A 24,801-nucleotide genomic window follows, 5' to 3' on the forward strand; every position below is an offset into this window, starting at 1 on the left:
GTTGGTTCAGGCGTAGGCCTATACCCAGATTCGTAGCGAGGGGGGGGGGGGGGTGCGGACCGCACCGGGTGACACAATTTAGGGGGGGTGACACCAAGGCAAAAAATAGTAAAATATATAGAGAAAAAATTGAGGGGGGGGGGGTGCAAATCGAAAGTTCGAGGGGGGGGGGGGGGGTTGCAAAGCGCAATCGAAAGTTTGAGAGGGAGGGGGGGGGGGGTGCAAATCGAACATTTGAGGTAGGGGGTGCAAATAGAAAATTTGAAAGTTTGTCCCCGGGAAGGGTCGCTACGCCTCTGGGGGGTGACACCATTAAGTGCCGCACCGGGTGACACCCGACCTCGCTACGCCACTGCCTATACCATTTGGGCTTTGGTAATGGAAGCTTACGGCGTATAACTGTATAGTTCTTATTTGTGTGATATAGTTTACTGTGATGAAAGGGAAGTTAAAATTGCCTTTTTTGAACCTGACGGTCTGTGGGGCAAATAAAGTAGAGTTAACCTGTTTCTGTGACCTCGGTGTATGAAGAGATTGTGTGGTCAGCACTATGCCCAGCTGTCTTTACTTTACATAACATGAGTCGGGCACCCATCAGAGCTGGGTTGAGATTAAAATACGACGCCTGAAAAACTGACTTAGTTCGTGTTGATGTATTTGTAGAGTTCAGACTTTGGGTTTGTGTTATTTTAATTCTGGGTAAGCCATTAAACCAATATCTGCCAGTCATCGTCCATCCACGTAGCTGACACCGTACCAACTGTCACACTGCCAACTGTGATACTGTCAACTGACACAATGACAACTGACACAGCACTAACTGTGACACTGCCAAATGTGACACTGCCAACTGACACACTGACAACGGACACACTGCCAACTGACATAGTACTAACGGTGACACTACCAAATGTGACACTGCCAACTGACACACTGCCAACTGACACACTGATAACTGACACACTGACAACTGAAACAGTACCACCTGTCACTACCAACCGTCATACTGCCGAATTTCCCACTGCGGAATTTAACACCGCTTTTACTCTATATTCTATATCATCTGCACGAAAGATGTCAGTCTATGACTGGTAAAGGCCGAGACCTTAACGTTATAAAATCACTTTCAAAGTTTTAGAATATTTACTTTCTACCCACTACCTGGATGCTCTTCTTGCTGAATTGTGGGAAAATTTTTTTTAATATCACGTGACCGCAGGTAAAGTTTGACACATCCTACCCCCCCCCCCCCCCCCCCACACACACACACCAACTCCAAAGCTACAATCTCTATCAAACATACACCTGCGTTGCATTAAGTTATGCCTAAGATACTTTTAATAAACCAAATTTAAATATTTAGGGGTATTTCCTATTCGAAGCACTTAGGAAACTGGAGCGCGGAACAAGCAGGGCAATGTGTAGATTGCTTTCTGTTTCTGTTCGCTAAATGAAGTTAAATTTTTAGTCGGGTTCGCTAAATGAAGTTATCTTTTGAACTGGGCTCGCTAAATGAAGTTATATTTTTAGTCGGGTTCGCTAAAGGATGTTATATTTTGAACTGGGCTCGCTAAATGAAGTTATCTTTTGATCTGGGTTCTTTAAATGACGTTATCGTTTTTTAATTGGGTTCGCTTAAAGAAATGATCTTTTAACCGCCTAAATAAAACTTTCCTTTGAAGCGGGTTCGCTCAGTAGTTATCCTTCGAACTGTTTGCTTATGGATACACTTGATCTATGTGCATAAGGATGTAGGCCTGTGCACCCGGATGCTTGATGTACCCCCACTACCTGAGGTGATTTGATTTAAAGACTTTTTTACAAGCTTTTAATTAACTTGATTATTCGTCATTTCTGCCTTAGGTAGCATTGGTTATAATTTCAGTAGCAATGTTCCACCAATCTTGGACGAGGCAGAAACCACAAACAGACATGTTAATTTAAAATTAAAACCTTTTAAAAACAATACATTTAAAAAGCGTTTATCGTAATAAACATTTAATTATGTATTACAATGAAGAGAATGTAACGATTTCTTGAATTACAATAATGCATCGTATTTTATAAACGGCTATGAATAAACACGTATGCTGCTAGTTAAATATTCATTTAAGCTTTTCTTATTTCAAATAACTATCTGTTCTCATTAATATTAGCTATATTCAAGTTGTTATATAAATAATAGTGCATTATTATATTTAAAGAAAGTCATGTGTTTTCTTTCTGGTGCATATATAAAAACGTGTTATTGTAAACGTTGTGTAGACAAGAGCAGCTTAATGTAAATATGATCTTGTGAGTTCGCAGTGTAGCAGCTTTGGTGCAGGAAACGCCAGCTGTTTGTTAGAAACTCGAAACAGCCGAGCGTGAAAACAGGTTGTGTTGGTATTGGAAGACTGAAGAAAAAACATATGTTGTAGAAAACAGACACTAACAAGACCAATTTGTTAAGCTGTGATTTACGTGGCGTGTTTAGTTGGAGCTAAAGTCAGATTCAAAGCTGTTTACGTGATGTGTGTTATAGCGAGAGCGTAATTAGCGCTAATTAGACCTGACATTTAATTAATAATGCCCCCTACATAATTAGCGCACATTTGACCTAATTAACTCATATAATCCTGACATAATTAACTCAAATCAGGCATGAAGTATCCAACACAAATGAGGCATGACATTATTAACATAAAATTGAACTAATTAACACCATATAAGATGATTTAATGCATAAAACTTAGGCCTGACTTATTTAACGCAAATGAAACATGACATAACACAAATTAGACCTGAAATAATTTACACAAAATGTCGCTGACATAGTCACCAGAGATTCTTCTAGGCATCTCTTCGGGGTGGGGGGGGGAGCCCCATCCCCCTCCCCCTAAGAAATTCTACCGCCTACGCGAACGAAATGGAATTTATATAGAAAATATATACTTTTAACAGTGTCCGCCCAGTGTTAACGGTGTTCAAGTGCCACTCTCTCCCCCCCCCCCCCGGAGAAAAAATGTCTGGAAGAAACACTATTATCACCACAATTAATAAACACAAACATTGTGCGATCAATAGACAAGACAAATTGTATTCTCACGAAACTTCTGGGCTGTTCATACGAGCGTTCTACATTTGATTCATTCTATAACTGATTTTACAAAGTACGTCTCAAATTAGTTACACACCATGAGCCGAATCAACATCTTTAACAAGCCTGTGATTGTATCACCTCATGGGCTTACCGTAAGTAGGCCTAATCATGGGAAATGTTTTCATTTTGTGGCTTAGCCTACGCTGTCGTTTAAAGGATTAAATTGAATTATAATTTTGATGGCGCATTACCGTACAGCGGCTTTCGTGTGCATTGATACTTTTACGGGAAAAATGATTGTGCGCATATCGAAAACGAAACTGGTGGGGCAGTAGCGTCAAAAGGCAAGGGCGTAGGGTGCGGACCGGATACCACCAAAATGAAATATAAAACTTCTTCTTCGTTCTTAATTTTTAGTGTTGGAAGGGATCGAGCCTTATCTGCCAGAGGGTTTGAATTTGAGACTTTTTTTTTTCGTATTTATCGACCACGCCTCCATCACAATTAAGGATACGTGTCAACTGGTTTTGCGCCATTGAGGCAATTGACTCAGATTTCAGTCTGCTTTTCTTTTTGGATTAGCTTCCATAGCTTTTAAAGTCATCTGCCCGAGGGTTCGAACTCAAGACTTTTCGGTATAGCAACCATGAGCTTTACCGACTCGAGCATGCCGACCCCAATTATAAAACAAATCTGCTTTTCAGAGTTAGCATAATATCTTATTTAAGTTGTATTTTTCATTTGACACAAAGTGAAACAATACGGAATGGGGTGACACCAAATTGCGTATATTTTTACTATTTATTCTTGTAGTCGTATTTAAGTTGTATATTTCATTTGGCACAAAGTGAAACAATACGGAATGGGGTGACACCAAATTGCGTATATTTTTACTATTTATTCTTGTAGTCGTAGGCTAAAGAGGGGGAGGGGGGGGGGAGGACACCCTGGGTAACTGCGCCGATTGTAGGGAAATTGACGACTGCTCCATCTAGTTATGTTCCTGTACACATACAGCAGATATAGCCCACGTTTGTCTAGTTATATTCCTGTACACATACAGCAGATATAGCCCATGTTTGTCTAGTTATATTCCTGTACACATACAGCAGATATAGCCCATGTTTGTCTAGTTATATTCCTGGTCACATACAGCATATATAGCCCATGTTTGTCTAGTTTTATTTTGTCTATTTCTTAAAGAAATGTGAAACCCTAGATCGAAACAAAATAAGCTTCTCCTGCCAATGGCATTGTCTATTTCCCATGTATATTAAATTACTTTTATTTATTCATTAGCAGAACTGCATTGTTTGTTTTCGTGTTGTTTCAAATCATTAATTTGATTGTGTTTTAGCTCATTAGGCGTCGAGTTTGAAGTAAACAAACTATCAATGCCAGGGTGTACAGATGTACTTTAAGTTTAGTCAGTGTTTGTTTTCCAGACACTGGCGGGGGGGGGGGGGGGTGAAGCACGTCCATCATCCCCGGACGAAACAGAAAACATGAAAACATATTAATCTTACCAGACATGTTAGTCTGGAGGTGGGGTGGGGGTGGGGGGTGGTGCACTTGAAATTTTGCGGGGAAGTTGGTGTGAACTTAAATTTATGGGAGGAAGGGGCACTGTTTAAAGTATATATTTTCTATTTAATAACCTACATCTTTTGTCTATTTCGTTACGGAATGGGGGCGGTGAACATGCTTTGGGAGTACCCACCCCCACCCCATGTACAAACTCTGCCCCCTCCCCCGAACTAAAATGAAACAAGCCGTGTCTTAAGTCCTATTCGAGAAATCATTTCTGGATGAAATACCGTATGTTCCATGCGTGCTGTTATGCTTTATACTGTACCTCTCTAGCGCCACTTTACATGTCAAGAAAATACAGTTTCTTTATTCGTAAAATCACCGCGAAAACGCCAGCAATCAATATTCTATAACTCCATGACGCTCCTTAAAATTACTGAAAGAAGTGTTATTTAGTTCAATCGCAGGGTCGTCAACTACAAAGTAAGCGAAGAAAGACACATTTAATACATAAAAGAGTTGAATGAAATATTGCTTTCGTCTTCGTTCTTTCGATTCAATGTATTCATTTCCTCCATTGAGCTGTTCGCGTTCGTTTTAGAAAGGAGATCTGAATGAAACCGTAATCAACCTTCTGGGAGAATTTATTTTCATCTGGAGAAATACAAGTACCTGCATATAAACTGTGTAAAGCTTGAGTCACAATATTTGAACTTTCACACACATACATACATACACACACACGCTCCGCACATTATGCATAATGTCTATTTTACCACAAATACCCTCCGCACTATTTTACCTTCTGACACTTTTAAATATAACTCAACAACAAAGGATTTAGCTTGTCTCGTGTCTTAGAGCGGGCCGACTCGGTTGTTGTTTTGTAATTTTGTTTTATGTGACTTGGGTTGAAACACTCTAAGTGGCATTGCATGTCAATGCAGATTTATTTGCTTCATGGGGGGGGGGGGGGGGAGACATGTTGCAAGTACAGGCATAACATAACAGACAATAACAGTAGCTTCATGCTGGGGGGGGGGGGGAGAGGAGACATACTGCAGTTACAGGCATAACATATTAGATAGTTACATTAGCTTCATGGGATTGGGAGTGGGGGTGGTGGAGACGTTGCAGGTACAGGCATAACAGATTAGATAATTACATTAGCTTCATGGGATTGTAGGGGGAGGGGGGAGACATATTGCAGGTACAAGCATAACAGATTAGACAATACCATTGGTTTCCTGGAGACACATATTGCAGGTACAGGCATAACATATTAGACAATACCATTGGTTTTCTGGGTAGACATATTGCAGGTACAGGAATAACAGATTAGACAATGCCATTGGTTTTCTGGGGAGATATATTGCAGGTACAGGCATAACAGATTAGACAATGCCATTGGTTTTCTGGGGAGATATATTGCGGTACAGGCATAACAGATTAGACAATGCCATTGGTTTTCTGGGGAGATATATTGCAGGTACAGGCATAACAGATTAGACAATGCCATTGGTTTTCTGGGGAGACATATTGCAGGTACAGGCATAACAGACATTCAATCTCAAGCCAGTACCTCGTTTACCGCCTTCACGTTTAGCTCCCTGATGTTATCAAGACGTCCTTGTTTTTTTTTTCTTCTTTAGTGTTAGTGTGGAGAACAGTGGAAGTAATTGGACCGTGCTAAGAACGATAACTACCGAGCCACCGGGTACAAAGAGATTTCGTTGTCTGCTTTAATTCCGGGTATATCATGTGTCGGGGAATTAGGAGGTTTCGTTGCGCGTCTGTTTCAACAATGTAAAAAAACAACAAAGGCTTTATGTGGAATATTGATTTTTTTTTGCATGCCCGTGCTTCAACTATCCCCAGAGATTTACACATTACTGTCTCATAAGCAACTACCCCACCTTCTCATAGAAAAATGTTTTCATTTTTCGATGTCCGGTAGCCGTCGGTCACAACGACAAACTCGTTTCCGTGGACCGGAAATTTTCTGCCTCACCGGCACCCTTCTGGCCCATAAACCGGCAACCTCTGTCCCATAAACCGGCTTCCTCTGTCCCATAAACCGGCTCCCTATGTCCTTTAAACGGGCACCCTCTGTCCCATAAACCGGCAACCTCTGTCCCATAAACCGGCTTCCTCTGTCCCATAAACCGGCTCCCTATGTCCTTTAAACGGGCACCCTCTGTCCCATAAACCGGCATCCTCTGTCCCATTAAACTTGTATAAGCACTCGAGCATGACTTTTGTACGAATCAAAAGATGAACAAAACAGTAGCAACTAGAATCAGGTTTTGGGAGTGTTCAGGTTTTTTCTAAGTGTAGGCCCTATATGGTGATCCTATCTAGGTAACAGCTGTTCTTTTAGTGAATGAGAAATTCATGCACTCCCTAAACGTCATCCATGACGAAAAAAAATCCTTTTAATGTTCCGTCGTTGTTTTTTAGCGCAATTTCCATTCTGGAGAATTGCGTTTATTAACTCGTCATTTCTGGGAATGGATGGATGAATGAATGAATGTATGGATGAATGTGTGTCCGGGCTTTAAGTCGTATCTCCTCCTCAACGAAGCAATATCGATGACTAGTTCCAAAAGCAATTATGTTAAGCAAGTTACGAGAATGAGCATAGGCCATAAAAATTCCGGGTTTCTTTCATGTATTTCCCGGAAAAGCCAAAATACCTCGAAAAAATGCAGTTTTTGGCCCATATCTCGGCAACCAGACCACTTAGCGACTTGAAACATGTACCAATCGATTCCTGCCATAATTTAGAACAATATTGCCGAATAAAGTTTTCAAAAATATCCTCTCGTTCGGTCACAAATTTTAAAATTACATAAACACCTACAAACCGATCGTTCTTCTAGCTTGAATGCACCACAGCATTATACGTCAGAGCTATTTTTAGATAACATAAGGAAATTGCGCATAAATGTCACTAGACTTTTTTAATTAACTTGTTTTACGGTAACCCTCAAATCCTTAAAATAACCAAAGCGTATTATGAGCATAGTATTTAGCTAGAACACGACAGGGGGTGTAATCTTTATTTACCATAAAACGTTTCATGTTCTACTTCATTAACATTTTCAATTTGAATATGATAAAGACACATCCCTCCCTTTTTGTCAGTCTCATACCTGAGTTCTCAGCCATTGCAACAACAACAACAACAACCACAAAACAGCAGATGATAAAAAACTGAAACAATAAATCAAACATGTTTGACTTTCTTAAAAAGCCTTTCTACCTCGCAAAATTCCTTACGCCATTGTCTTCTTCCCCCCCCCCTCTGTCCCAAATGAAACAATAAATCGAACATTAATGACTTTCTCGAACCATGTTGATCGTCTTCTAAAATGCCTTTCTACCGCACGAAATTCCTTACGCCATTGTCTTCTTCCCAACCCCCACCCATATCCGATGATGGAAAAAAAGTCACAGGAAAAAAAGTCACAGGAAAAAAGTCACAGGAAAAAAGTCACAAATATATATTTACATGGAATTTGTTAATACTTTTATGTATTAAATATTCAGAGAGGGCAAATTAACTTAGGATTAATTAAATGTAATGTAATGTGTGCAGGTTGTATACGCATAGTAATTTTTATAATTCATCTAAACATATTTAGTATGAAGTGTGTGATTGTAATTATGTTAAACATAATATTAATAGCATTTAATAGAATGCCCCAAAGTCCGCGGTTTTCATCGTGTTTTTTTTTTTTTTTAATGCCAACATCTGACTTACACAAAACGTCAACAACACACAATATGTTCGGACAATGCCTACCGAAAAGAGGCCGACCATAGAATAGCCTACGGCAAAACATATGCAAAACACAATAATGTGCCTAAATTTCTTTTATAATTAACTTCTCTATTTAACTAAATACGTAACAAAAGTTGAGATTGTTGTGTAAATTATGTTAGAGTATTTTTACTTACAATTGTTATAAACCAAAATGCTTTTAACGTCTATAAATAATTTATGCTATCGAAAAATACAACCCACAACAATAAGCAACACAATTTTACAATTCTTAACAAATAAATCCAAATATTTCTAAAAAGATTTTTTGTGACTTTTTTCTGTGACTTTATTTCTGTGACTTTTTTTCGATAAAATTGTTCTATTGTGACTGTTTTTCTGTGACTTTTTTTCCTAGCAAAAACTGACTTTTTCCTTTTTTATTTTTCCTGTGACTTTTTTCCCGCTCACCCCATATCCCCCCCCCCCCCCCCCTCTGCCCCAACTGAAACAATAAATCGAACATTAATGACTTTCTTAAACCATATTGATCGTCTTTCTAAAAAGCCTTTCTACCGCGCGAAATTCCTTTCGCCATTGTCTCCACCCCCCCCCCCCCCCTGTCCCACTGACCTGTTCTCACTTCGCTACATTTCTCCCTTTCTCCCGCCGACCAGCGCGCCCTTAGCTCGGCCCGCCGTTCTGCCAGCCCACAGCTGTGTGGACACGTTTGGACCCCAGCCTGCTCCTCTCACCCCTCATCGATTGACTCGATGTCCGTGACGTCATCAGACGAGGCTGCGTGTTTTGGGTTGCCGTGGGGGAGGGAGGGGAGGGAGTAAATCCCTTTTCTGGACTGGAGCATAATTTCACGTGATAAAAAAAAAATATTAATATATTGTAAACTCTAGCTAAGTCTGCAACCATTCCCGTTCCATGCCCTCTAATATATTTATTTAAATACAGTTCGTTAGGTTTGATTTTAAAACAAAAATCGATGTTGTTATAGCAACCGATTCATGAATGACCCAATCTTACGGCCAGTGGTGTGGTGGCCGAGCCAAGACAGAGTGTTTGTAGGTCAGCCATCGCTGCTCGACTTCCGTTTATTGATGGCGATACAGGGATCTCCCCCCCCCCCCCCCCCACACCTCCCCACTCTCTCCCTCCCATCCCATACATGAATAGGGCAGGCTGATGTGACAACAAAGGGGAGGGGGAAGTAACCCTGGGATACACAAAATCGGCGAGTGTGCTGGATAGTAATGAACAAAATGCAGTTACGAAGTAGGAAGTCTGAAAACGAAAGTAGAATGTGATTTGTTCAACCTTGGCTTGCTGTATGTCAGTGATACCGCGTGGTTCTATTGATTACAAGAAACATCTTGTTAGTAAACAATCATGTAAGTAATAAAATAGAAAATTAATTAATTTTCTTAAGATAAACCGTTCATTTGAGAAGGCGTTGGGGATGTTCGTTCATACACTAGTTTGTCATATAGAAGCTTTGTTTATGCTAGTATCAGACAGTGTTTCTTCCAGACTTTTTTCTCCTGAGGGGGGGGGGGGGGGGGGCGGTAGACTTTCTTCGGGGGGGGGGGGGGGGCGGACACTGTTAAAAGTATATATTTTCTATATAAATTATATAAATTTCATTTCGTTCGGGGGGGGGGGGGGGGGGGGCGGTAGAATTTTTTCGGAGCGGGGGGTGGGGGGCAAAGTCCCCCCCGAAGTGATGCCTGGAAGAAACTCTGGTATCAGTGACGTATGCAGGGGGGGGTGTTAGGTGGCTTGACCCCCCCCCCCCCCCGAATTCGGTTAAAGCTTTTGGTTACGGCCCCCCGCGTGTCGCTTACAGTTATACCATTTTGGGTGTAAGTAAACATTTTGGGGTCATCCATAAATGACGTCACACTTGAAGGGGGGACGGGGGGTGGGGTCCGTAATTTTGTGACTATGTGTGATGAGGGGGGGGGGGGTCAGATGTTGCGACGTCACACTTTTACATTATAAAAAAATCAATGTTAGAAAAGGAATTTTAGACGTTATATCGCGTTTTAGATAACTGTTTTAATAAATTATAATAGTTTCGACAAGATTTTAGAAAAATATCGATGTTTTAAAAAAATTCAACTGCAATTTTGAGCGGGGTTGTAGGTTGAGGTGTGACGTCATTTTAGGGGGGGGTCTGGCTTTTTGTGACGACGAGTGACGGAGGGGAGGGGAGGTAAAAATCGTAAAAAAAGCGTGACGTCATTTATTTATGACCCCGTTTATATTCTTATAATTGGTCTAATAATCATATAAGGTGACCCCCCCTCCCCCATTCCTAAATCTATGCTGCTGATCCCTATTATAATCTAGATCTAGCCCTATCTTTCTTAAAAAAAAATCTATCCTATGTTCTTGTAATTTTTATCTGATTTCGATACCCACAAACAATTATTCATGCGATACTTTAGCGCGATACCGTTGTTTTATAAAATCCGTTGTTAGTTTCGTACATATATCAACACACATTCATAAGGCACTGGTTTGGAAGAGATAAAAATCATGTCATAAGAATTATCCAGTTTGATCTGGCAAGTCGCTGCTGATTTTAATGTGATTCTTTTCATTGACGTCTGCTAGCCTGACACCTATCTTGTGCACATCTAGTGAGTCTAGTAGAGGCGCTTAGCACGAGTTAGAAGTTTGGGACCAGAGGCGTAGCGACCCTTCCCCGGCGCCCGGGGACAAACTTCGATTTGCACCCCTCCCTCAAGATTTCGACTTGCACCCCCCCCCCTCAAACTTTCAATTTCCACCCCACTCAACCTTTCAATTTATTTTTCAAACCCATTTTGGCGCCCCCTAAGGTCGGCGCCCGGGGACATATGTCCCCCCCCACCCCCCCCCCCCTTCGCTACGCTACTGTGTGGGACAGTTAATCAATGAAGCGAGTCGGTTCCGCTTGAAATAGTTTTTTTTTTTTAGCGTGTTGAGACTTTTTTTATCTATTATTTTGTTTTTAGACTGAGCAGCACACAGAATACGTCACCTACTACGCCACTTCCTTATCTCGATTCTCTCCTGTCTTGACGTCTAACATACATACGACGCTCGCCTAGATGTGGCTATAGTATTTTTTATTGGTGTCTGTATGTGATTGAATGACTAAATACTGCAAAGTTTCAAAACGAACTATATTTAACTCTATTTAGTATTGCGGTTGTTGACGATTTGGTATTGGGAATTACAAAAGTAAACAAATAACAGTGAACACCATTTATACTTAAACTTTAAACTCAGCATTAAATCTAACTTTGCTCTAATAAATATCACAATCTAAATTTGCTCTAACACTTATCACAATCTAACTTTGCTTTAATACCAATCACATTCTAACTTTGCTAACCAATCACAATCTAACTTTGCTCTAATATCTATCACAATCTTCTTTCTTCTTCTTCTTCGTTCTTAATTTTTAGTGTTGGGAGGGATCGAGCCTTATCTGCCAGAGGGTTTGAACTCGAGACTTTTTTCAAATTTATCAACCATGAGCTATGAAGAATCGACCATGCTTCCATCACAATTAAGGATACGTGTCAACTGGTTATGCGCCATTGAGGCCATTGACTCCGATTTCAGCCTGCTTTCTTTTTGGATTTGCTTCCATAGCCTTTGTCCAACCAAGTACAAACTACAAGGCAGCAGTTGTTTGATTTTGGAGTTGTCTCTCCTAGAAGAGTGGCTGTCCCCAGCTAACGAGCCTTATCTGCCCGAGGGTTCTAACTCGAGACTTTTCGGTTTAGCAACCATGAGCTTTATCGACTCGACCACGCCAACACAATCTAACATTTTTCTAATAATCCCCCCCCCCCCACTCATTACCCTGTTCAAGATATATGATGAACCGTTTGAATAATTCTTACTTCTTTACGCTGACTTACCAAGCAAAGTGTTAGAGAACTCTTTATACCATAGATACAATCAGCACGAATATGTACCTTCTATACTGTAGAGCGAATCGCCTATTCATAACTGAAGTTCCAACTTAAACGGAACCAAGAGCACACTGAGCGGCAAGTTTAAAATTACGAAATATTTGTTGCTGGATATAAGTAGCACAGACATGTAAAACGGGATTAAATAAAAATTGTTAGTAAATACTTTTATAACAATTTTTATATGTTGGTGGTCGAATCGTAGAGCGTTTGGCAGCTAGCCCGTAGGTCCCGAGTTCTGATCTCGATTCTTGTTTATGGCTGTAGGAAGTCCCTGAGTCCACTCAGCTCGGTTAGGTACTTAACTAACGTTGGGGAAAGTAAAGATGGCTGGACCGAGGTCAAGAAATATGTGCACTCTACTTCATCTACCCAACGGATCTCTAGGTCTAAAGAGGAATCTACTTAATTTTATATTAATATAACACCATCCCCGCCCTAAAGCTCTGTTTTATATTAAAAAAAGATTCACATATATCTGACCACTTTTAGGTATTAAAACTAAACAAAACAATCATTTAATGATGCATTGTATTGCGGACTTATACCTAACAAAATGCCCATCCGGCTAAGGGTGCCGTTAACGGCGTCTAAACTTATATATGCCTACGTGTGTATATGCGGGGCTTTAGTCACCAAATGTCTAGTTGACGCATGTAACAAGGTCGCCACCTATTGGAACTGGGGTATCAAACTAGGAAGTTTCAAGATCTATTTATAAAACCCCCAAAAAATTGTAATATACACAGGGCCTTTTGTTACAGACAATGTATAAAAACAACCCACTGCCTCCCCTCCCCTCACTTCCCTGTTCAAGATACATTATGAACCGTTTGAATAATTCTTACTTATTTGCGCTGACTTGCCAAACAAGTTTAGAAAACTCTTTATACCGTAAATACAACTTAAACAGCATGAATAGGTACCTTCTATGCTTTAGAGCGTATCGCCTATTCATAACTGAAGTCCCTACCCGGCCTAGACCAAATCTGGATACTTTTGTTATGTGTTGAAGGTACCCGTCACGTGACCTAGTTTTGCCTCCTGTGTTCACCAACAATAAAGACATTTTGTCAGTGCTATTAGATCCCATAATTCCTGTAAAGTGAGATCAATAGGCCCCATGCCACACAGTCTAGTGCCACTTTCTTGATGAATGCAGAAAGCAAATCTTTCACAAAGGCGAATAGAAGAAGAAAACGTACGGTGAAAGAAATCGCAAGTCGGAATGAAAGGTCCAATTTTAACACGTTTTTCTTAACTCAGCTTCGCGTTTGTGGATGTGTGGATTTGTTTGTTGTTAAAATTGACATCGAAAATTAGCCCACTTCTGATTGCTCTAGACACCTGAAATTTGGCATGCATGCTACTTTCGCCTAACAATTTCAGATGCAATCATAAAAACTAGCAATTAGAGACCGTAATTAGCTTAATTTAATTACGCCCCAAGGATCATAAAATTGAGGACGATTTCTAAAGATACCGACAAGACTGGAGGCCTATCGACACAGTTACTTCGGCCCCAATCGATGTGAGCGCGCTGGCCGTGATCGTATAGTGGTTAGTACTTCGCGTTGTGGCCGCGACAACCCAGGTTCGAATCCTGGTCGCTCAATATTTTTAGTCCGTGTATTTATAAACACTTAGTCAATTCATACTTAATCAAGTCATTAGATAAAGTAGAAAATAAACTACATAAAAAACTTTTTTAAAAACCACGTTTTTCATGTGTAGCAACGGACTAAAAAGGAGAAAATAAAATACTTAAAAAAAACTTTAAAAAAACCACGTTTTTCTTGTGGACTAAAAAGTAGAAAATAAATTTTTCTTTTGTGCTTCCTCGAGCTGTGCAGGTTCTTGTGATGACTGACAAAAAACGTGGGTCGGGCAGATGGGTCGGGAAATTTGATGGTGAACGTATCCACGTTTTTTGTCAGTCATCACAAGAACCTGCACAGCTCGAGGAAGCACAAAAGAAAAATTTATTTTCTACTTTTTAGTCCACAAGAAAAACGTGGTTTTTTAAAAAGTTTTTTTAAGTATTTTATTGAATAATGTTTTTAATCTTGAATGATACATGTATCTCATTTCAAATGTTGAGTTTGTTTTATTATTTTTAACACTGCGTTGTAACGGCGTTGTCATGCTTTCAGTTCAGAAAAATGAGAAGTTTTATTTTTTTTTCAGTTTTAAAAACCACTAGAGGAGATAAAATTTTGACGCCACCCTTCCTTACCCTCTACCCCTCGTCACACATCGTCACAAAATATCCGCCACCCCCTTCCCCAAGAGTATGATGTCCATTTTTTCTGCCGCCCTTCTCTCCTCTTTCTCCTTCTCTCCTAGCCAGAAATACAAAGTAATTGCCGTATACAAATATATCAAGATGTTAGAGAAAGGAATCAAACTCGACCCTACTTTCTTGAGGAAATTTAGAAAAAAAAAAGCGAAAATAATAGTTTGAGTCCACATAGTTTTGGTGTGGTTTTGTCTTCAGATTGAGCAAGGCTTTGAGATTATGCTATGATGAACCATTCTACTCTGAGATTATGCTATGATGAACCTGTCTACTCTGATTATGCTATGATGAACCATTCTACTCTGAGATTATGCTATGATGAACCAGTCTACTCTGAGATTATGCTATGATGAACCAGTCTACTTTGAGATTATGCTATGATGAACTAGTCTACTTTGAGATTATGCTATGATGAACCAGTCTACTTTGAGATTATGCTATGAATTGAACCAGTCTACTCTCCAGTGTAACAAGTATTTATTTCCTGCTCAACTTGAGTGTTTAGTACTTGACAATGACTGGCTACAGTTTCTGTCAAAACTCAAGTTGTTTACATTTTCTTTCAGTCTTTTTATCACTGTAATGGTCAGATTCAGCTTACACCCCCTCCCCTCCACAGTATGTAACTTGCGAGAAGTAAGAAATAAGATTGTTATAATTGGTTAAATTAATTTTTTCAATATAAAAGATTAAATTAATTTACACCTGAACAATGCAAACACTTTGATTAAAGTTGAATAGTCTAACGGCGTGGTCGGAAGGTAGAGCATGAGATTGATAACATGAAAGTCTCGAGTTCAAATCCCGGGTTTGTCTTAGAAGAACCTACCCGAGTACACCAAGTTCTAATGGGTATCTGATGTTAGGGAAAGTAAAGTCTGCTGGCACATAATCCATTTGTATACCGAAGTCACTGCATCAGGCGAACCCTACTTCACCTGCCTCAGGTTCGAAAAGGTACTTTGTTTTCCTTTCTAATGAGATTTTCCAAATAGTTTTATTGTGCGATGTGGACATTTTTTTCACTGATGGTCACAATACAATAACATGGTTAAGTTTTCCCGATTTTGAGTATAGGATAATGAGGGGGGTGGGGATTTGTGTACATGCCTGTTGGGTTTAGAGCTATAGAATACTCTTCAATTCTAACTTTAAGTAATTACAAAATATACCTAGTTTGAGTTGGGTTTAGAGCTATAGAATACTCTTCAATTCTAACTTTAAGTAATTACAAAATATACCTAGTTTGAGTTGGGTTTAGAGCTATAGAATACTCTTCAATTCTAACTTTAAGTAATTACAAAATATACCTAGTTTGAGTTGGGTTTAGAGCTATAGAATACTCTTCAATTCTAACTTTAAGTAATTACAAAATATACCTAGTTTGAGTTGGGTTTAGAGCTATAGAATACTCTTCAATTCTAACTTTAAGTAATTACAAAATATACCTAGTTTGAGTTGGGTTTAGAGCTATAGAATACTCTTCAATTCTAACTTTAAGTAATTACAAAATATACCTAGTTTGAGTTGGGTTTAGAGCTATAGAATACTCTTCAATTCTAACTTTAAGTAATTACAAAATATACCTAGTTTGAGTTGGGTTTAGAGCTATAGAATACTCTTCAATTCTAACTTTAAGTAATTACAAAATATACCTAGTTTGAGTTGGGTTTAGAGCTATAGAATACTCTTCAATTCTAACTTTAAGTAATTACAAAATATACCTAGTTTGAGTTGGGTTTAGAGCTATAGAATACTCTTCAATTCTAACTTTAAGTAATTACAAAATATACCTAGTTTGAGTTGGGTTTAGAGCTATAGAATACTCTTCAATTCTAACTTTAAGTAATTACAAAATATACCTAGTTTGAGTTGGGTTTAGAGCTATAGAATACTCTTCAATTCTAACTTTAAGTAATTACAAAATATACCTAGTTTGAGTTGGGTTTAGAGCTATAGAATACTCTTCAATTCTAACTTTAAGTAATTACAAAATATACCTAGTTTGAGTTGGGTTTAGAGCTATAGAATACTCTTCAATTCTAACTTTAAGTAATTACAAAATATACCTAGTTTGAGTTGGGTTTAGAGCTATAGAATACTCTTCAATTCTAACTTTAAGTAATTACAAAATATACCTAGTTTGAGTTGGGTTTAGAGCTATAGAATACTCTTCAATTCTAACTTTAAGTAATTACAAAATATACCTAGTTTGAGTTGGGTTTAGAGCTATAGAATACTCTTCAATTCTAACTTTAAGTAATTACAAAATATACCTAGTTTGAGTTGGGTTTAGAGCTATAGAATACTCTTCAATTCTAACTTTAAGTAATTACAAAATATACCTAGTTTGAGTTGGGTTTAGAGCTATAGAATACTCTTCAATTCTAACTTTAAGTAATTACAAAATATACCTAGTTTGAGTTGGGTTTAGAGCTATAGAATACTCTTCAATTCTAACTTTAAGTAATTACAAAATATACCTAGTTTGAGTTGGGTTTAGAGCTATAGAATACTCTTCAATTCTAACTTTAAGTAATTACAAAATATACCTAGTTTGAGTTGGGTTTAGAGCTATAGAATACTCTTCAATTCTAACTTTAAGTAATTACAAAATATACCTAGTTTGAGTTGGGTTTAGAGCTATAGAATACTCTTCAATTCTAACTTTAAGTAATTACAAAATATACCTAGTTTGAGTTGGGTTTAGAGCTATAGAATACTCTTCAATTCTAACTTTAAGTAATTACAAAATATACCTAGTTTGAGTTGGGTTTAGAGCTATAGAATACTCTTCAATTCTAACTTTAAGTAATTACAAAATATACCTAGTTTGAGTTGGGTTTAGAGCTATAGAATACTCTTCAATTCTAACTTTAAGTAATTACAAAATATACCTAGTTTGAGTTGGGTTTAGAGCTATAGAATACTCTTCAATTCTAACTTTAAGTAATTACAAAATATACCTAGTTTGAGTTGGGTTTAGAGCTATAGAATACTCTTCAATTCTAACTTTAACTAATTATAAAATATACCTAGTTTGAGTTGGGTTTAGAGCTATAGAATACTCTTCAATTCTAACTTTAAGTAATTACAAAATATACCTAGTTTGAGTTGGGTTTAGAGCTATAGAATACTCTTCAATTCTAACTTTAAGTAATTACAAAATATACCTAGTTTGAGTTGGGTTTAGAGCTATAGAATACTCTTCAATTCTAACTTTAAGTAATTACAAAATATACCTAGTTTGAGTTGGGTTTAGAGCTATAGAATACTCTTCAATTCTAACTTTAAGTAATTACAAAATATACCTAGTTTGAGTTGGGTTTAGAGCTATAGAATACTCTTCAATTCTAACTTTAAGTAATTACAAAATATACCTAGTTTGAGTTGGGTTTAGAGCTATAGAATACTCTTCAATTCTAACTTTAAGTAATTACAAAATATACCTAGTTTGAGTTGGGTTTAGAGCTATAGAATACTCTTCAATTCTAACTTTAAGTAATTACAAAATATACCTAGTTTGAGTTGGGTTTAGAGCTATAGAATACTCTTCAATTCTAACTTTAAGTAATTACAAAATATACCTAGTTTGAGTTGGGTTTAGAGCTATAGAATACTCTTCAATTCTAACTTTAAGTAATTACAAAATATACCTAGTTTGAGTTGGGTTTAGAGCTATAGAATACTCTTCAATTCTAACTTTAAGTAATTACAAAATATACCTAGTTTGAGTTGGGTTTAGAGCTATAGAATACTCTTCAATTCTAACTTTAAGTAATTACAAAATATACCTAGTTTGAGTTGGGTTTAGAGCTATAGAATACTCTTCAATTCTAACTTTAAGTAATTACAAAATATACCTAGTTTGAGTTGGGTTTAGAGCTATAGAATACTCTTCAATTCTAACTTTAAGTAATTACAAAAAATACCTAGTTTGAGTTGGGTTTAGAGCTATAGAATACTCTTCAATTCTAACTTTAAGTAATTACAAAATATACCTAGTTTGAGTTGGGTTTAGAGCTATAGAATACTCTTCAATTCTAACTTTAAGTAATTACAAAATATACCTAGTTTGAGTTGGGTTTAGAGCTATAGAATACTCTTCAATTCTAACTTTAAGTAATTACAAAATATACCTAGTTTGAGTTGGGTTTAGAGCTATAGAATACTCTTCAATTCTAACTTTAAGTAATTACAAAATATACCTAGTTTGAGTTGGGTTTAGAGCTATAGAATACTCTTCAATTCTAACTTTAAGTAATTACAAAATATACCTAGTTTGAGTTGGGTTTAGAGCTATAGAATACTCTTCAATTCTAACTTTAAGTAATTACAAAATATACCTAGTTTGAGTTGGGTTTAGAGCTATAGAATACTCTTCAATTCTAACTTTAAGTAATTACAAAATATACCTAGTTTGAGTTGGGTTTAGAGCTATAGAATACTCTTCAATTCTAACTTTAAGTAATTACAAAATATACCTAGTTTGAGTTGGGTTTAGAGCTATAGAATACTCTTCAATTCTAACTTTAAGTAATTACAAAATATACCTAGTTTGAGTTGGGTTTAGAGCTATAGAATACTCTTCAATTCTAACTTTAAGTAATTACAAAATATACCTAGTTTGAGTTGGGTTTAGAGCTATAGAATACTCTTCAATTCTAACTTTAACTAATTATAAAATATACCTAGTTTGAGTTGGGTTTAGAGCTATAGAATACTCTTCAATTCTAACTTTAAGTAATTACAAAATATACCTAGTTTGAGTTGGGTTTAGAGCTATAGAATACTCTTCAATTCTAACTTTAAGTAATTACAAAATATACCTAGTTTGAGTTGGGTTTAGAGCTATAGAATACTCTTCAATTCTAACTTTAAGTAATTACAAAATATACCTAGTTTGAGTTGGGTTTAGAGCTATAGAATACTCTTCAATTCTAACTTTAAGTAATTACAAAATATACCTAGTTTGAGTTGGGTTTAGAGCTATAGAATACTCTTCAATTCTAACTTTAAGTAATTACAAAATATACCTAGTTTGAGTTGGGTTTAGAGCTATAGAATACTCTTCAATTCTAACTTTAAGTAATTACAAAATATACCTAGTTTGAGTTGGGTTTAGAGCTATAGAATACTCTTCAATTCTAACTTTAAGTAATTACAAAATATACCTAGTTTGAGTTGGGTTTAGAGCTATAGAATACTCTTCAATTCTAACTTTAAGTAATTACAAAATATACCTAGTTTGAGTTGGGTTTAGAGCTATAGAATACTCTTCAATTCTAACTTTAAGTAATTACAAAATATACCTAGTTTGAGTTGGGTTTAGAGCTATAGAATACTCTTCAATTCTAACTTTAAGTAATTACAAAATATACCTAGTTTGAGTTGGGTTTAGAGCTATAGAATACTCTTCAATTCTAACTTTAAGTAATTACAAAATATACCTAGTTTGAGTTGGGTTTAGAGCTATAGAATACTCTTCAATTCTAACTTTAAGTAATTACAAAATATACCTAGTTTGAGTTGGGTTTAGAGCTATAGAATACTCTTCAATTCTAACTTTAAGTAATTACAAAATATACCTAGTTTGAGTTAGGTTTAGAGCTATAGAATACTCTTCAATTCTAACTTTAAGTAATTACAAAATATACCTAGTTTGAGTTGGGTTTAGAGCTATAGAATACTCTTTAATTCTAACTTTAAGTAATTACAAAATATACCTAGTTTGAGTTGGGTTTAGAGCTATAGAATACTCTTCAATTCTAACTTTAAGTAATTAAAAAATATACCTAGTTTGAGTACATTACGATATAATGTTGCAACATCTTAACAGTTTAGAGTCAGGGCCAATATTCTCACATTTTTTTATTCGAACGTCACGCCAACGTCACGTTTTCGTCACGGTCACCCAATTGTCCATTCAATTTGTTACACTATACTTAGAAACGCCTCCTGCTTGTAATTAATTCACTAACGTTTCTAGTAACCATTTAGTTCATAAATTCGCCTTGATTAAGTAGACGTAGAAATTTGGAAACTAATATTATAATAATGTTAGGCCTAATTCGTTTGATGTATTCATAGAAATAATTTTTGCAACTTCACGTTTATTTGGATAATGAATTTAGATTGTTGTTGCTTAACAATGTGGAAAATACAAGAATGAAGTGGTAAAATAAATTCTTATTGAGGATAAAATCTTATGTCCGTCTTAATGAAGGGGTAAGATACATTCTTACTGAGCATACAATCTAATAACCGTCTTAATGAAGGGGTAAGATAAATTCTTATTGAGCATAAAAATCTAACGACCGTCTTAATGAAGGGGTAAGATGAATTCTTACTGAGCATAAAATCTAATAACCGTCTTAATGAAGGGGTAAGATAAATTCTTATTGAGCATAAAATCTAATGACCGTCTTAATGAACGGGTAAGATAAATTCTTATTGATCACAAAATCTAACGACCGTCTTAATGAAGGGGTAAGATAAAGGCCTAATGAGCATAAAATCTTATGGCCGTCTTAATGAAGGGGTAAGATAAATTCTTATTGAGCATAAAAATCTAATGACCCTTTTAATGAAGGGCTAAGATGAAGGCCTAATAAGCATAAAATCCGAGGGTTGTCTTAATGAAAGGGCAGTATGAATTCTTAATGAGCATAAGTTTTGAGAGTCGTCTTAATGAATGGGAAAGATAAATGTCTAAAGATCAAGCATGACGTCTGAACCTGACTTAAAGATAAGCTTCATCGAACAAATATGCAGCATTAATTATCTTCCCATTTCTCTAATAATTCCATTCCTCTTATAATTCGAGGCAACAATAACTTTTCTGTAAAACCATAACAACTACATTTTACAGTAAAATATTCTTAGTAACTTTATTCAGCTACTTCTTATATGTATACCTTCCGGGACTTCGCAAATATTTGTTTTTCAGGCGGTGAGCGATGTCTAAATATTTATCCCTCTTGATTAGTTGCCGTCTCCTTACAAACGTGTTTGTTGTAGCACTTAATTTGTTTAGATATTCTTTAAAAAATAGTTCTAATTTAAATGTAGGCCTATTACTTGCTGTAGCGGTTCTTGTGCAAGATTCATCTTAAGGTTGATGCTGGTGTTTTTAAACTTGCCTAGATGGAGGATTGTTTAACAAGCTTGTCGCTAGGTACTGGATCATAATGAGAAATAGAAGGGAAAGATTTAATTTAGCGAAGTTACTTTTTGCTGAACTGATTAGTAAATCCATAGACCGAAACGTCAATTTTGTGTCAATTCATTATATGACACCTCTCTCTCTCTCTCTCTCTCTCTCTCTCTCTCTCTCTTAAACACAAACACACACGCACACGCGTGCGGAAAGACATATACACACACACACACATATATATATATATATATATATATATATATATATATATATATATATATATATATCTCCATTTTTAAATATTACTTTGTTTTTAACTACGTTATCACTAAAGTTTCCCTCAGCCATCTATTCAGAACAAAAATAGAACAAAATATAACAAAATTCTGAACAAAATATAATTTATATGGAAAATATATGCTTTTACCAGTGTCCACCCCCCCTCCCCACCTCCCGTGAGAAAGCACTGGCTATCGTGTGTCCTGTTTCCCTTGATTTACGATTTCATCCCATGCACCGTGATTAGAATTTAAGCCGGCGGAGAATGCCTCAGGCAAAATAAATTAGTCATTGACAAATCGATTTCTAATTGACATGTCTACTTCATCTTTAAGCTCTGGTCTACACCGGCCATACTTGACCAACTAAACGATAAACGAAATGTCAACAACGCAACTTATTAGCCTGATCCATTTTAATTAAAGCGTATTCATTTACGTAGGGATCTAATTTTCTAACAAACAGTATTTTATCTTCGTTTAAATTTTTCATCCATATATTTTACTTACCCAAAGTCCTAACCCAGTGATTCTTAACCCTGGTTATATCGAACCCCAGGGATTCGACGAGGGTCAGTCTCAGGGGTTCGGCGGAGGTCAAGGCTGGGATGAATGGGGGCAGTTTTTTTTCCAGACTTTTTTCTCCGGGGGGGGGGGGGGCACTTGATATTTTCGAGGGGAGGAGGGGGGGCGGACAACATTTTTCGGGGGGGGGGGACACTAATAAAAGTGTATGTTTACTATATAAATTCCATCTCGTTCCGGGAGGGGGGGGGGGGCTGGAAGAAACTCTGAATGGGGGTGATTGTTGTTTTGTACTTGGTACCTGTTCCGTTCGTCCATGTTCAGTTTTTGAGCTTTGAGTTGTAACAATCCGGTTTGTACAAGTTGATGTAAGGTATATAAGGTATGTGGGGACGATAGAGCTTTTAAAAAGGGTTCTGTGAATGCTCAAATGAAACTTGTGGGGGTCGGTACATCCAAAAAGGTTAATAACCACTGCTCTAACCATTACATGTCACTGATTGCTGAACTATTCAATTAGTCAGAAGCTTTATTGATTATTTTCTCAGTATGCAATTCTCAAATTCTATATGATATTGAAAGGAATATATTGACCGAAATAAAGGCATACTTCTGTGGAGGGTAGGGATAGATCGGCTTTTGATATCGCTTTTCTTATATTGTAGTCACAGTTAAAGATATCATTTTTCTTTAATGGTTGTCATTTTAACGAATTGATTCTGTTAAATGGTTGCCATTTTAACGATATGATTCTGTTTAATAGTTGTCACAATTGTGGGTATGATTTTCTTAAATGGTTGTCAGAATTAACAATATGACTTTCTTAATTGGTTGTTCAATTAAAGGCACGATTTTCTAAAATAGTTGACATAATTAACAATATGATTTTCTTGAGTAGTTGTCACAAATAACGAAATGATCTTGTTAAATGGTAGTCATTCACTTGTAACGATATATACACAAATCATACACATATGTAACTCCACCTATTCTAAAGCCTAACACTTAACCTTACAGTAAAGACGTCGAGTTCTCTTATGTTGCTACTTAAGATACACTTATTTTAAAACCATAAACTGCATTTTATTCAATCAATTAATTAATGAATTTTAATTAACTCATAGACATTTTTAAGAAAATGACGTTGAATATCAGGAATATTGCACGCTTGTCCACTCCTTTCAGACAAACCTACCAACCTGGACTTAATCGATACAATGTGGCGTCGCTAGGTCGGGTGTCACCTGATACGGCACTTCGTGGTGTCACCCCCAAGAAACAAAGGAACTGGCAAAAAGCATTTTTGCAATTTTTTTGCTTTAGGTGTCACCCCGCAAACGGTGTCACCCGGTGCGGTCCGCACCCCCCGCCCCGCTCTCGCTACGCCTTTGATCTATACAACAGCTCCTACCGATAGATCCGTCATATTGTTTCGAAAAGCAAACGAGCCGCAACACATATTGAATGTAACAAAAATAATCTATAACCCAGTAGATCATATGAGAATGTGACTCGTCTCAGGCATGTTGGTTCTAGTATGAAACTGTTTCGATATTGTAATAAGATATCTTTTATGACGGTGGCACCGCGTTCTGTGGGGTTCTGTGGGGTCGTTACATTAAGCCTTGTTAAGCAGAGTTGTAAGGAGTGTTTTTGTGATTACATGTAGGCATTGGGACGTTGAGCTACGGTGATGATTTACGCTAACAATAGGATTTAATACAGGAGTGTCATTGCTATACATATATACAGTAGCACTATGGGAATATAAATGTAAGTAGCACTATGGAGTATAAATGTAAGTAGCACAATAAAACTGTAGAGAAGCACTTTGTGAATATAGTACAAAGAAAAGAAAAAACAATACAGAAACAGATATGGAAATAGGCCCAGTTACAGCATAGGATTATAAACACAAAGCCACTATTGAAACCTACATAGAGTAGCACAACTACAACATAAACATTGTAGAACAACTACAATATAAACTCTAGCTTTATGTGAATATAAACGTGGTAGTATAACATGGATACATTAACACAGTAGCATAATGGGATTATAAAAACAGTAGCACACTGGAATATAAACCCAGTAGCACAATGAGAATAAACACATGCAACAGAACAATAACTACACACGTAATAGATAATATTTATAACAGACATACACAACCAAC

General features: G+C 36.9%; 1 protein-coding gene across 1 annotated transcript in view; it reads left to right on the forward strand.

The window, feature by feature from the left end:
- Positions 1–9,773: 9,773 nt before the first annotated feature.
- LOC131957983 (glycoprotein-N-acetylgalactosamine 3-beta-galactosyltransferase 1) overlaps positions 9,774–24,801 on the forward strand; it is a 28,844-nt gene continuing 13,816 nt past the window's right edge. Inside the window, exon 1 of the mRNA XM_059322861.1 lies at positions 9,774–9,781. Within this exon, the coding sequence (XP_059178844.1) occupies positions 9,780–9,781 (2 nt within the window). The 5' untranslated portion in view covers positions 9,774–9,779. The remainder of the gene's footprint in view (positions 9,782–24,801) is intronic.

Source organism: Physella acuta, unplaced genomic scaffold, assembly GCF_028476545.2.
Source record: "Physella acuta isolate Inbredline_101_S28 unplaced genomic scaffold, ASM2847654v3 ptg001283l, whole genome shotgun sequence".
In the NCBI taxonomy this organism is placed as follows: Eukaryota; Metazoa; Mollusca; class Gastropoda; family Physidae; genus Physella; species Physella acuta.